The sequence below is a fragment of the Lycium barbarum genome, chromosome 6, assembly GCF_019175385.1.
Source record: "Lycium barbarum isolate Lr01 chromosome 6, ASM1917538v2, whole genome shotgun sequence".
Lineage (NCBI taxonomy): Eukaryota > Viridiplantae > Streptophyta > Magnoliopsida > Solanales > Solanaceae > Lycium > Lycium barbarum.
Window position 1 is genome coordinate 1,144,160 of NC_083342.1, and position 15,536 is coordinate 1,159,695.

Sequence of the window (15,536 nt, forward strand, 5' to 3'; positions counted from 1 at the left end):
TTTACTTTCTTTCTTTTTCCATTCTTGATTGCTTTAGAGGGCTTCATAAAATACCTTATGACTGAATTTCAATATTTGTTGTACGTATAAAAATATCTTGTAGGTATCGTGCTTAATCAATAGAGTATTTTTTCTTCTGTATAAATTGGTATTATTTCAGTTTCCAAATCCTTCCTTATACCTTTTAAAGAACAATCTTGGATTATGCATATGTAAATTATAGTAAGTGGTGAAAAGAAAGGTATCACTTGTTGATAGTGTTATTTTTTAGGACCCTAAAGTCCTATGTTTCTTTTCTCGGCTTCAATATTTGTTGTACGTATAAAAATATCTTGTAGGTATCGTGCTTAATCAATAGAGTATCTTTTCTTCTGTATAAATTGGTATTATTTCAGTTTCCAAATCCTTCCTTATACCTTTTAAAGAACAATCTTGGATTATGCATATGTAAATTACAGTAAGTGGTGAAAAGAAAGGTATCACTTGTTGATAGTGTTATTTTTTAGGACCCTAAAGTCTTATGTTTCTTTTCTCGGCCATTTACTTTGTTTTCTTTTCTCAATAAAAGTAAATAATTGCGATTAGATAAAGAAAAGTTAAATTTTGTTTCTTAAATATATTTTGAACTAGAGTTGGAACATCCTATTAAAATAAATAATCAGTCTTTAAAAAGGTAGACGTGCCCAAAAAGAATCAGTTCACCTTAAAATTGATAAGGTATCATCGATATACTCCATCCAAATAGGTGTTACCTTAAAAAAAAAAATGTGTCCCAAAATAATTGTCGAATTCAAGACAAAGAATGACAAATATTTTCAATTATATCCTTAACATTGAAGAAGTAATCCCCGATCTTTAATATTATAGAATTCTGAAAAAAAAATCTAATAAATAGGATAATTTAGTAAATTTTAGGGAAAATGACTAAAATACACCCCACCTTTGCCCGAATTTGCTGTAACACACCTAACCTTTACGGTGGTCCTATTACCTCCTGAATATATTTTTAAAGCATTTCTTTGGCATTTATCTGAAAAAATCAAACCAAAATCCAACGCGAAACAAGTCAAGACTCGATTATGAAAGAATATAGTGATTCACAAGATCAAATTCGAAGAGAATCAACTGCTTTCTCTATGAAAAAAATTAAGAGTGCAGGAGAGACTTCTAATTTTTTGTTTTGTTTGAAGAGTGAAATGAGCTGAAGATGACTGGACTCCTTTGTTTTTGACATTTTGTTCAGCACGTGTTTGAATTGTTATCCAGCTCACTCGATAAATGCAAAAAAAAAAGTTCTTTAAAAATATATCCAGGGGATAATAGGACCCCCGTAAAGGTTATGTGTGTTACAGCAAATTCGGGCAAAGGTTGATGTGTATTTTAAACATTTTTCCTAAATTTTATATTGTATTTATTAATTTTTTTATTTTTGCTAAGCTGACACTTATTTTGGGACGGATGGAGTACAAATATGGAGTATTTAGTACTTAGCTTTATTATTTTAAAATTAAAAAATTCTATTTACAGCGACAATTAAATAATCTTTCACTCCTCCTCTGTTTTTTTTTTTTTTTTTTGGGACAAGGGAGCATACATTATTTAAAATGAAGTGAATAAAGGTAGAATCAAATACAAAATTCTAATATTCGGATTATACGTAGAATGTAAATCTAAAATATTACTCCCGCCGATTAAAAAGAGTGTCCACTTACTTTTAAAAAAATACTAACTCCTAGATAAAAATAAATAATTTAATTAAACTGCCCCTAATTAAATAGATATTGAAATTTGTTCACATAGCACTTAATAGGTGCAAATTTTCTACTCCCCCTACCCTGTGTAATAATTTTTTTTTTTTGAAAAAGGTAAAAATTTGAAAAAGTAAAATTAATTATTTATAAATAAACACACTTTTGGAAAAAAAAATTAAGTGAACAATTTTTTTTTATGTTTTTATCGTGATGAGTATTACGATAATGAGTTGAAAAGGGGTATTCACACAGAATTTCTCCAAATCCATTTTTAAGGTTGTACAATTTCTCAAACAGTCAACCACCAAACTCCACGTGTCACTTTTTCCGGACCCCAACCCCACAATTTCAATTTCCTTATGCATGTCACTTCACATCCGTCTCCACTTCTGTGTGTCAAAAAAACAAAAAAAATCAGCTACAGCTACTGAAACAGAGGTACCTGATATATTTTTTTTTGTTTTTTTTAGTTATTTCAATGCATTTAATGTGATTATTTTAAGTGGGGTTTTTTATTTTTTTTTATTTTTGAGTACAAAAAATGAATCTTTTTTGATCAGTGGTGCCTTTGGTTCTTGTTTATACAAGTTTCTTTTCTTTTTTCCCTTTGTTTTGTTTTTTTTGGGTTGCATTTGCATGCATTTTCTTATAAAATGAAGTAAATGAAAAGAAAAAAACCAGCTCACATTACTGAAATAGCGGAACCATGCATTTAATGTGATTATTTTATGTGGGGTTTGTTTATTTTTTGGTTTTAGTGTAAAAAATGGATTTTTTTTTGTTTGTATTAGTGAAATGGAAGTATGATCAGAGATGCATTTGGTTCTTGTTTATACAAAGGCTCTGTTTTTTACCTTTTCCTTTGTGTTTTTATGCATGCATTTTCTTATACTTCTTGAATCATTTGTTTTGTCCACATTAATCTTTTAGTACTAGCTTTTTGTTACACTATTGATTGCATAGACAAGTTTGTTTTATTTTATATATGTTCATGTTGCTGAAGTTTTAGTTGATATTTCCTAGGGATGACCTTTGGTTATCAACAGACTGCTTTATCATGACTTTTTCGATTTCAGTAGTTTCATTTTCATTTTGCTTTGAACTGCTTGTGCTTTTATCTGACCTTTTCTCGTCATGTTTTCTTTTGAGCTGAGGGTCTTTCAGAAACAACCTCCCTATCTTACCGAGATAGGGGTAAGGTCTGCGTACACTTTACCCTCCCCAGACCCCACATTGTGGGATTTCACTGGGTATGTTGTTGTTGTTGTTGACCTTTGGTTATCAAATTTAAAATTAAAAAGAAATGGCCTATATATATACTGAGAGACTCTGGTGGGGTGTTTAGTCAAATTTTTGTTCCATAATTTACGGATTAGATGATTCTATTTAGTTGGTAATGCATTTTCTTAATGGTTATTTTGAAATCTATGGAGCTTCTAATTCAGTAACATTTGTAGTGGCTAAATCAATTATAGTCGAACCTCTCTATAACAGTCATCCTCTATGACAACATTTCATTATAACGGCCAACTTTTCTTTGGAGCCTATTTTTCATATTATGATATATTATACTATGTTCTCTATAACAACCAAAAGGTTTTCGGACAAACGATGCCGTTATAGAGAGGTCTAACTGTATTATGTTCTTTTCTTAATTTTTATGACCCCGTACCTCTGGAATACAAGGTAAATGTATATGCCTAAAGGATGCTATTCACTTAGTATTTCCATTAAGTATTCCCAAATGGATAAAGTACACTAGTTGTTACTGACAATTACTTCTTCATATACCTATCATTGGTTCTTTTTGCACCACTACAAATACACATCACTCCTTCGGGTTTGGGCCCTTCCCTGGACCCTGCGTAAACGCGTGATGTTTCGTGCACTAGGCTGCCTTATTTTATGGTAGACTATAGCTGTCAGGGCGAGTACCTATGCTTATCTCAATTTGACATTCAAAGCTACTTTTTTTATGCTGAGGCTGAATTTTTTCTTGTTCTGGTATATATTCTCAAGAATGTGTTAGGTAAACTTGGACAGACGGGTTAATTGCAAACTGCTATGGATTCGTTAGAGAACAACTGGAAGACACCGAATGGGAATGCAAAGATCTTTCAACACGAGCCTGAACAGGTTAGCTTAATATTCTGGTGGACGACTAGTTTGGTTGCTGGTTAGGAAGTGAATTATCCATATATTAAAACCAGTACAAGTAGTACCATGTTTGGTAGCATTTTAGTTGTTATGTATAAAATTCAACACACCAAGTATGGTGTTTGGTTACCAGTTTATAATCCCGCATAACTACAACTTGTATAAGTTATGAGTCAATTTATGTATTATTTTCTGCAGGTTAAGAAGATGGAATAACTAATACATGAATAACTAAACCCTGAATAACTAATCCCTCCCCTGCTAGTATCTGTATAACTCTAACCTGCAACCAAACAGCACCTTGCTGTTTCCACTTGAAGGATTTGGAACTTTTGAACTTGGCATTTTTAGCTGTTCTTGAATATTGTGCACATTTTGATCAATATTTTTACCTTATTGTGCTCAAAACTGTTCTGATATTTTAGGTTGTAGGCGGTGCATCGGTTTATTTTGCATCAGAGGAGGAAGCAATAGGAGTGGAATATTTATTAGCAGAACCTGAGTATGATGATATAATTGATACTCTTCTAGGTTTTAACACATGTACATTCAGTGTTCCAGAGAGCTACTTTAAGGAGTTTTCAGCTCTGGAGTCTGTCTTAATAAAAAGCGATCGCGGTAATAGTCATAACAACTTGAGCAATGCGAATCAGATGACTGTTCAATTTATCTTAGTTTTTTCCCATAACTAATGATATTTTGATATCTGGCCTTTCATCTAGATGCAGTTCAAAGAGATCTTAATGAAGATGATAAAACAAGGGAGAAGGTATGTTACCCTAGTGAGCAGGCATAATTTGTTACTCGTATATTCTAGAGCTTTATGTGTTCTAATTTGTTCACATTATTTCTGATTAGTTTGAATTCTATGAGTTTAATCTTGCCTTGAATGAGAAAATTCCATAAATATTGGCACGTATTACTACTTTGTTGTTCCATAGCCTTCCATTATTACCAATCATTTGTAGATATCTGATTTTGCAGTTTCTTGATGGATTGTCGAATGGATATGATGAAAATCATTTCTCCATTTCATGTGAAGATTACCTTTTGGGTATGGAGTTGTTGCCTCTCCTGTATCATGCCTGTCTATTCTTTCCGTTTCTTCCTTTGATTCTGTCCTAATTAAATGTCATTCAACTGATAAGTTAATTTCAGTCCTTTTATCTGTTTGTTAGATGTTGAACTCGAGGAAGAGACTCCCACCCTCCATGATGTCACAAGAGATACTTCCTGTATAGGGAATGTGAATTCGGAGAACCGGCTTTTGGATTCAGATGGAAGAAATTGTGGCATTCATGTGTTGTCTGATGCAAGTACCTCATCTGATCATGATGCTATGCTATTAGACAAATTTGATGGCATGTCAACTGATAAACTACTCGAGGTGTTCGGGAAGATGTTTGGACATCAAACTGAAAAGTTATTAGATATTGAACTTGAGGAAGAGACATCCATCCTCCATGATGTCACAAGATCCTGTATAGGGGACGTGAATTTGGAGAACCATCTTGCTAATTCAGACAGAAGAAATTGTGGCTTTCATGTGTTGAAGTTGTCTGATGCAAGTACCTCATCTGATCATGATGCTATTCTATTAGACAAATTTGATGACATGTCGACTGATAAACTACTTGAGGTGTTCAGGAAGATGTTTGGACATCAAACTTCAGTCGCAGATAAGCAGGAACCTGTGGAAGAGAGTCCTGCCCTCCATGATGTCACAAGAGATATATCCTGTATAGGGAATGTGAATTTGGAGAACCAGCTAGCTGATTTAGACGGAAGAAATTGCGGCATTCATGTGTTAAAGTTGTCTGATGCAAGTACCTCATCTGATCATGATTCTGTGCTAGTAGACAAACTTGATGACATGTCAACTAATAAACTACTCGAGGTATTCCCGAAGATGTTTGGACGTCAAACTTCAGAGATGTTTGGACGTCAAACTTCAGTTGCGGATAAGCAATGGCTGCAACCCCATAGAACATTTGGCTTGCAAAACCACGAGATGTCAGACAAGAATTTCAGTTTTCCAAAATTCTCTCTTGATTCGAGTGAAGATCTCCTTACAGCATCTACGGCCTTTGCTAGTATATTCAATTTCAGAAGAAAGCCAAGGGTTCAACACGTGAAAAGGAGAGAACATATCCAATGGAATTCCTTCAAATGGGATAGCAAGGAGCCAGCTGAAGAAAATGTAAAATGTGATGGAACGAAATCAGGAATATCTGAACAGTATCTGAAATGTAAACCTTCACGAGGAGGATTTGGTCGGCGATACTACCACAGAGGAGTCAAAGTATCATCACAAGGTCTTGGTAAAAGAAATTCTCAAGTTGGATGCGTCCTAATTCCACCTGGTTTGCCAATTGAGGACCGGCCTTTGGCACAAGGTTCTTCTGGCACTCTTTCTGACCAGTCAAGTGATAGTACATCTGAAGATGATTGGACTATATGGACCGATACCCGAGGCACTAACCAATACAGAAAACACAAGTATTGGTCAACACCTGAGGTCGTAAAGTTGGTGGAGGGTGTTTCCAAGTATGGAGTTGGTAGATGGAGTGATATAAGGAGGATGTTTTTCCAATCATCTGTGCATCGAAGTCCAGCTGATTTGAAGGTACTTTACCGTCTAGCAACATATAATTTTCCCTCTTTCCATGTTATTTTTTTGGTCTGATTTTTTTAGTCCATTGCTTCTGTCAGGACAAATGGCGGAATCTTCTGAGGAAAAGCAGCCGACGATTGCAGAGCCAGAGAGGGGTATCGTATTCTTCCTATCAATTGAAAACCTCTAATGCAATTTTAATTCAAAATTCAACTTTATTTTATGATTTCTTGCACATAATTATCGGAACATCAATTTCATGGAAAAAATTTCGTTATGTTGTTACAATTTAAGCGTGATTATTCTATGGCACAGAGATAAGTATTCGTGCCATCTGTTTGATCTACTACATCTTTTTTATGGTCTTTTCTTATCCTCTGGATGTGATATTCTCTTTTGAGGTTCAGGTTATACGAGGAATATATGTGAAAGTACTGGCCGGTGCTTGAATTTTCTTGAATAGCGAAGTTTTACTAGAAGCTTCATTATGTAATGGTAGAAAGTTGATTGCCTAAAAGACTTAGTCAACTCCTATACTACATTTTTTAGCAGATTAGTATTATGATGCAAAAACCATGTCGATATATCATACTCCATACATGCCCATAAAAAATGAAACGAACCACCAGTCAGGTGTTAAATCTAACCTAAGACATTTGCTCCTTTGAATCTCATTTGTTCATCCTCAGCTCTCTCTTAATGGCTTAGCATCTTTTATGGCTATTTTTAATTCAAACTACAAGATTTGCTGCAGGTTGATGCAAACAAGAAGCACGGTGTGCGCTCAATTCCTCACGATGTGTTAAACCGTGTTCGGGAGCTTGCTGTCATCTATCCATATTCGAGGCAACGTAGATCAAGAATCTCTCCAACTGCATCCGTTGCCTCTTCTTCGAATGTGGAGTCTGATACTACTGCTTCTCTATGAGTGAGCAAAACCCAACATTTTTGTCCTGTAACCCAAGTGAATTCTACCAGGAAACCGGTTTCCACTAGTTTGGATGCACGGATTGAATCTCACATATTAGATACTAAAGGTACTTAGAAGGATCATACCTGTGAAAAAAAGATAGATACCTTTGACAGCAAAAATCTTAGTAGTATATATGTTTTGCAAGCAGTAACTAATTCTAAACTTGTACAAGTTCAAACTAGAGATGCAAATTTCTAACAGATTGTAACTACTTCTATTCTAGTTAAAATCATTTTTGTTAGAGAATACTTATTGGTCACAATATGTGCAAGACTGAAGAAAGTGGTTTCAGTTGTTATCTTTGTTGATTCATGGATGGTGCAAATGTTTCTTAACCTATTAAGTCCATTTAATTATTATGTGGCTGTAATAACTTGTTAGGAATTTGACCTCATCAGTCAATGTATATGTGCTACTTTGGGTGTTTTTGTCTTTGAGAAAGATATATCGAAGTAATTCTAATGATTCAATAATCTTAGTACTTCATTCTGAAGTACTGGATGAGTCCTAACGAGGAATAATTTAAGTCATAATTTACTGGTTGATTGTATCATTAGCCATTAACAACTAGTGCTAGTCTTGAAGTCACCAACAATATACCTAGTGAAATTTCACAAGGTGGGATCTGAAGAGGGTAGAGTGTGCGTAAATCTTAACCCTACATTGGCAGGTCGAGAGCCTATTTCGGTAGACCCTCGGCACACCGACAGACATTTCAAAGCAATACGAAAAAAGGAGTATTTACTTATTAAAAATAACTTAATTTCATTTAGTTTTGAAATGGTACTACCTTGAAAATAGATGGTCTTGAACTTGTGCCTAGTTTGCCCCACAAGCAAACTTTCAAGGTCCAAAGTCATAAGTAAAATAGATGGTCTTGAACTTGTGCCTAGTTTGCCCCACAAGCAAACTTTCAAGGTCCAAAGTCATAAGTGTTGCACATGGGGCAAAACTTATTAAACTTGAAATTGTGCTTATAGGGAAAATGAGGTCAAAAATTTAAAACCACACATTACAAAGGTCATTCTTGTAAATCACCTAGTAAAAGTGGCTATTTATCAAAATCTCCTACACTTTTGAGCGGATTGTCCTTCATATGGATTGGTCTTTAATTTTTGTCCCTCAAATCGCTGGTTTTTAATTTTTGCCCTGCTTCTCACTTAATGAAAATTTGTCGGTCAAAGAATTCTTATTCGCCGGTCTACAAAACCAGAGATTCTGGGTTCGATCCCAAGCAGGGTAAAAAGGAAAATTCGCAAGGCAAGGTTTCGTAGAATTTATGTCTACTGAGGCAAAGTTACATAGAAACTATGCCTTGTCCGGTAAAAGTTTTGTAGAAATGAAATTATGTCGGATAACTTAATTTTTACAGAACTATGCCGGGAAAACATTGTTTCTATGTAACTTTACCCGAATAAGCATAGTTTATGTGAAACCTTGCCTTGCGAAATTAGGTCATAGATCCATTTGTTTTTCAATGTCAGGGGTGCTTTTGACCACTTTTTCGTTACTTAAAGCGCTGAAGAGCAAAAATTATAGACCAGCAATTTGAGGGGCAAAAATTATAGACCACCCCAAGATATACATCATACAACATGCCCAAATTGAAGCTGAAGACCTATTCGAGGTAAAGGTCGATATCTTCGGGGTCATGTCTGGCCTTGATCCAGAAGGAGATTGACTGGGACGAGAAGCTAGGGCCCTCGAGAATCTGCATACTGCCACAAGAGATCATTCCTCGAAGAAACTCCATACCCTTCTTTCCGATCTCGAATCGAGGGGAGTCGATTCCTGAATCCTTCTCTCAATTATTCCTGCGAATTGTCCTTTTGTTACCAGGCCCATAACCAAAAAACAAGGCCCAAAGCCCAATCACATAAATATACCTTTTCCTTTTGAGAACTTGAATCCAACAAGATCTTGAAATACCAAAGTAGTGTTCAACTCAAAAATGGCGAAATCAGCTATGTATTCAATTTCAGTACCCATTTTGTTATTGGTAGTATCTGTAACTGTATTGTTATACACATCAACATTAGCTGAAGCTGGAGATTCCTCTTCCTTTGTTAGAAAGACAATTTCATCTCATTCCATTGTTATCTTCTCCAAATCATATTGCCCGTTAGTTTTCTCTCCCTTTAATATACCTTTCTTGGTGCTTTTTTTTTTTAGCTTATATGATTCTGTTTCTTGGGTTTTGCTTCATTTGTAATTTCTAGATCATATTTTGATTGTTATTTCTCAAATTGATATGATAAGTTCCAAATTTGGGAGACCCTTTTTGTGGGGTAGAGTTATTCTGCTGAAAGTGAGCATAAAGTTTGTGTCTTTGATAAATTTGAACATTTGTTGGAATAAATGTAATTGACATTATGCAAAAAAGACACTCACTCCGTCCTAATTTATGTGGCATAGTTTGGATTACGAGAGCCAAACGTTTTAATTTTGACAGTGAATTGATATATGGAATCTTTAAGCTTTTTGAAATAAAATTTACATATTTGGAAACTACTTAAAAAGTATAGTAAGTCCAATTAATTGTAAATTCAAACTATTTAAAAGGCATATGAAAAAATTTCGGTCAAAGAAAACTTGTGCGACTCTCGAAATCTAAAAGCTGCGACAAAAATTGGGGCGAAGGGATCTTGAATAACATTGAAGCATGTAAGGAAGAAGCTTTTCTTGTGACTTTGCAAAAGATCTTGATTTTGGTATTCGTAGACGAGTGAATTATTGGATGCATATATGAAAAAATGTGGGACATTCCCCCCTTTTTACAGTGATTTAGCTCTTTTCTTGATTTTGCTTTAGCATCATACCTTCTTTTATTAGTTGTCTTTGACTTATTTATTGTAATAATCTTTATGATATTATTTGGCAAGGTTATAGTTGAATCTTAAGATCAAAGGAAGAGAAAGCAAAAATGGTTGTCTCTTTCTATTAAAGTTGTTTGGACTTGTTAACGTTGGTGCGTGTCAACTGTCAATTGATAAAGCTAAATAGTATAGTACATCCGCTATACGAAAAAGAAGTTTGATTTACCTTGCTCATATGATATCTAATTAAAGAGACCAAGGATCTATCTTTTTCCCTAAAAGGTGATGCGAGCAAAGAGATTAAAGGAGCATGTGCAATCACAGCTTGTTTAATTAGACAGGAGGAAATTACATGAAAGGTGAGGTGGCAGAGGAAAATTAATTCCTATTTCAAATATTATACTATCAGAAATCTATGGTTCGAACTTTCAAGAATACGAGAATATCTGCAAGGGCGGCTAAGTTGGTTGAGTATGGGGCTTCCATAATGGATAGCAGGGGATTTGCCTTCTGGGTCGAGCTCGTCGCACAAGGCTTGCCTTGTGCGGTTATCTCTCCTGTGTGATTTGCGGGCTATTGCACAGGAGTGGGGTTTACCCTGTGCGCATCAGAAGGGCAGCGGCTGCAGTTTTCATTGTCATAAAAAATAAGAGTACGAGAATATCCTTATTTTCCCTTCCATTTGCAGATCAATTACCTTTCAGAAGGCTTTGGCCATTCGACCCATAAATAGAGAACAATAAAACTACAACAACAACATATTAAGTGTGATCCCAAGTGGGGTCTGGGGAGGGTGGGGTGTACGCAGACCTTACCCAACCTTTTGTGGGGTAGAGAGGCTGTTTGCAATAGACCCTCGGCACCCCTAAATGGATAAACAAGGAATTGTTTTAATGAGTGGGTTTTTCTTCTATTTTGTTTTCTTGTATTCACCTTTAGGAAATATATTTTGCCTTCTTAGGAGCAACAGCAACAACAACAACAACGTACCCGGGGTAATCCCACAAAGTGGGGTTTGGTGCCTTCTTAGGATCATGGATTACAAAATTCAAAGAGATACCAAGCTTTTCATAAGAAGTAAATAGTATCCATATTCAGGGGCTTGAACGATAAGTAGGGGCTAGGCTTGACTTGGAGGAGAAAGATATTGGTCAGACTCTGCTCATTATAATAATTGAATTGGCATGAGGGTGCTCAAGTCTTTGAAGAAAATGGTATGATAAAAACATAGTGGCTGAATTTTGACTTGCTTTGGTTTATTGTTCCATAACTATTTCTCCATAAGTTATATGGCAGAGTCATGCATTTAGAGGGAGGGACATAGGTGACGTTGGGTGGGGTTGGGGAGAATTGCATTTAAACTATGTTGTGTGCAATACTGCAATATGCTCTCTGCTTAAAATCTGAGGACATATCAGAGAAATGGTGCTTTTACCTGCTGAATGCATCGTTCAAATTGATTAAAGGATTATGTTTCATCACTAAAAGGACAGTTAAATGGGCTTTTGCCCCAAGTTCCCATTATGTGCTCGCTTTTGAATTCTAAAGTTGCCAAGTAAATTTTAGTTCATTTGCTAGATTGTAAATATGACGCACACAATATTGCTGAGGCAATACAACATGGACCTATAAGAATGTTTGAGATCCAAAAGAATCAAAACTACTGATAACTAATGTCCTGACATGCAAACAATTTTAATTTGTGTTTATGTATGGTAGATTAATTGTTTGCATCAATTTTCTATTGTTTTGCAGATACTGTAGGAAAGCAAAGGCTGTATTTAAAGAGTTGAAGCAAAAACCTTATGTCATTGAACTTGATGAGAGAGGTATCCTTCCATTCCCTCAGTCTCACCCCCAAATTTCCTTTATCAATCCCCACATGTTTTGTCAATTGTTTAGAATGGATTTCATTAGCTAAGTAAAATTGTTAGCCACAACGGATTACATCTCATTAGGCTTGCAATCACATTAATTTTCTACGATTTCTTCACAAGGGATTGAAACACTTCCAGTCAATTGGACTTATCCAATTATAATAAAGAAACACTTCCAGTTAATTGAAAGTGGGAGAAGCGTTATTGCATGCATTATAACATGCAGACTAATGGGAACCTCATATTTACACTTAAATCTCCAGAGATATAAAGTTTTGGCCGAATGGTCAAATTTCATGTCATTTATCAAAACCCAACCATTTAAGCTGGCTTCTCACCATTAAGTCCAAATTTGAGGGCCACTGGTAAATATTAACATATATAGAGATTTATGGTTTCCCGTTACAAAGGTTATAGATTATGATGTCCAACATGTGTAATGGAATTCAGAAGGGTTTATATAACTTATCCAGAAAAGCGTATGGATCCAAAAGGGTTTATAAATGTCTTGAGCTTACACCTCTTGTTGATTTAAAATTGTGGGTACTTTGCAGGGAATGAAACAATGAATTGAGAGGCAAGTGGGGAAAAGTAACACATGTAATAATTTTTTTTTTTTTTTTGATAAAGGTAACAGTTCTAAATTAATTTATTAGATGACATCCATGTTATTTTGTCTTACCTCCTTTTCTTTCGTTTGGTTAATTGGAGGTCTTTTTAACATATAAAGGGAACACTAAAGCTCCTATATGTCCCATGTTATTTTCTCTCGCTTCTCTTTTGTTTGCTCTAAATTGAGGGTCTTCCACCGCCGTGATGGGTGGCTAACTTTTAGGTCTGTACTTCTTCAGTGAAGAAAGTTCTACACTTAGCTAAGCATTTACACCTAGCAACAACCCGAACCCTTGAAGCTTTAGAAAAAGCTCAGGGAGGGTGCTTTCCCTCACTTAAGCTGCGGTTCAGCACTAAGCGTGCACGGTCAATGCCCGTGAGTTCATTTTGAATCAAGTGGCACTAAACAACAAATATAATCGGAAATAAGTGCATTAGTTTTTAAGGAAACATTATTAAATGAATTTGTTACTTTTTTTCTTGAATTACATTTCTTAGAAATTCTTTTCCTCTATTGGGTTTGCGCTTAAAGCCCCAATAGAACCTGGAGAGGTTTTTTTAGAACTTTTTGCATTTGACAACACTGATTTGCAGCATTAACTATTTGAACTCAATGTAGAAGGTGAAAAAGATCTGTTTTTAAACAGTAGAATTCTGTTTCTCCTCTTGTCAGATGATGGCTGGAGTATCCAGGATGCCCTTAGTGAGATGGTTGGCAGACGTACCGTGCCACAAGTTTTCATTAACGGAAAGCATATCGGAGGATCAGATGGTAAGCTACCAAAAACAAACATATCTTAGTGCTCTGCTGCCTTTGGATAGTCATAATCCTGTGCTTACAATGTTAAATACTGTACAGATACCGTTGATGCCTACGAAAACGGGGAGCTAGCTAAACTTCTTGGTGTTAATGCCAAAAAAGATGATCTTTAAAGCTGAATTTGTTACATAGTAGTTTCAAATTCAATGGCTCTGTAATGTGATATGATCACCATAAGTTTTTTTTGCAGCCTTTCGTCTCCTTTGAGGTGTGTGGAGGTTGGAGAAGCTGGTGATTGTAATCTGTTAAGACTTCTTGCTACCCAGTTTAGGTTATATCCTTTTTGGATTTCCTGAAATTTGGAAGCATGAGCCTCTTTCAATAAGAACAAGTATTTGCAGATCTGACACTGTCCATTCATAAGAGAATGATGATTCCTTCATATCATAGGATTGAAGGGGGCAAAAAAACATTTGAGGAAAACAAATCTAATGTATGCCTAAAATGATATATGCTGATCTATGTTATTACCAACACATATATGTAAAAACCATGCATAAATAACTATTACATGCACATAACATACATTGAGAAAGCAAGTTCAATATATTTCTTCTTAGGATCATAAAATAGAAACTTGTCCAATAGTAACAAAAGGTACTTCAACAATTTAACATCAATCCAAGCCAGGAATAAATAATTTCTTAACTTGTCGATGTTATGATCAGATGAACTGAGACAGTAATTGTTTGCTTTAAAATCTTGGATTACGTCCATGTAGCTTTTTGCGCATCAGATAGTAATACAGTAGAATTAGCATTATTTCACAAGTTAAACTTCATGATGGAATTTTATTGTGAATTGACCTATTGTTAGGAATAATGAATTACTATTTCCATTAACAATATTTAACCAACCAGACATGTTTTCCGTAATTATAGGTGGTTAAAACGGGAAAGGGCTATGAAAGAGCATATACAGTAAAACTATTACAATAATTACTACAAGTCACAAAATTGTGCCACACATGAATTATCTTCCCTTGTCTAAACAAATAAATGACTCCTATAACTATCAATTTGTTTTTCTTTTCACTATCTTGGCTCAAGTATCACGTCGATTATTATGTGGATAAAAGCGATATATATGATACTTACACCTTACTATTTTTATCTACTTCTCCCTCCGTTGCAATTTAAGTAAATTTATTTTCTTATTAGTCAGTGTCATACAAAATATATGTGATTCATTTGACACCGTAAGTTTAAAGGTCTTTTCTTATTTCTTAAACACCGTATCTAGTCAAATGGGTTCACATAAAATTGAAACAGATGGAGTAATATATAACACATTTTTACTCCTAACAGTAACAGATGTAAGTTTTCAGAGTCCGGAGCCAAAATGGCATATTTTTGGAGCCATTAGACCAAAATAGGGTGTCTTTTTTTTTTATACCATAATGGGCATTTCGTTGATTATTCAACGAAATGCCCAGCATATACTGTTCATAGCCACAACAATATTTTTTTTTTGTTTGCAGTTCGTGAACTACTTAACGAAATAGCAGTTTTTTTTTTTTTTTTTTTCATTTCGTGACACAATCAACGAAATAGATTTTTTTTTTAATTTCGTGAATAAAAACGAAAACTGATTTGTTTTGTTTTGTTTTTTTTCGCATTTCGTGACACAATCAACGAAATAGGTGTTTTTTTTTTTGTATTTCGTGAATAAAAAAAGAAATAGGAAATTATATTTTTTTTTTGGGGTGGTGAAGTTATATATATATATGAATGAAATAAAAAAATATATATAATTTCCTATTTATATATAAAAAAATATATATAATTTCCTATTTATATATATATATATATATATATATATATATATATATATGAATGAAATATATGTATGAATGAAATATATATATGAATGAAATATATATGTATGAAATATTTTCCTATTTCGTTGGTATATAA

The 15,536-nt window shown here is 34.5% G+C and overlaps 2 protein-coding genes across 3 annotated transcripts; both read left to right on the plus strand.

The window, feature by feature from the left end:
- Positions 1 to 2,109: 2,109 nt before the first annotated feature.
- LOC132600387 (uncharacterized) lies at positions 2,110 to 7,808 on the plus strand. 2 transcript variants are annotated; one of them, XM_060313510.1, is made up of 7 exons: positions 2,110 to 3,887; positions 4,334 to 4,526; positions 4,637 to 4,677; positions 4,893 to 4,962; positions 5,087 to 6,534; positions 6,621 to 6,677; positions 7,277 to 7,808. In XM_060313510.1, the coding sequence occupies exons 1-7, from the start codon at positions 3,816 to 3,818 to the stop codon at positions 7,448 to 7,450; spliced, it is 2,055 nt and encodes a 684-aa protein (XP_060169493.1). In that variant the 5' UTR covers positions 2,110 to 3,815; the 3' UTR covers positions 7,451 to 7,808. The 2 variants fall into 2 exon arrangements, with proteins under 2 accessions (XP_060169493.1, XP_060169492.1); XM_060313509.1 differs by having other exon boundaries at positions 2,111 to 3,887; positions 4,631 to 4,677.
- A 1,273-nt stretch (positions 7,809 to 9,081) lies between these two features.
- On the plus strand, positions 9,082 to 13,964 carry LOC132600388 (glutaredoxin-C4). Its single transcript, XM_060313511.1, has 4 exons — positions 9,082 to 9,616; positions 12,067 to 12,140; positions 13,474 to 13,572; positions 13,660 to 13,964. The coding sequence occupies exons 1-4, from the start codon at positions 9,447 to 9,449 to the stop codon at positions 13,731 to 13,733; spliced, it is 417 nt and encodes a 138-aa protein (XP_060169494.1). The 5' UTR covers positions 9,082 to 9,446; the 3' UTR covers positions 13,734 to 13,964.
- Positions 13,965 to 15,536: the final 1,572 nt, after the last annotated feature.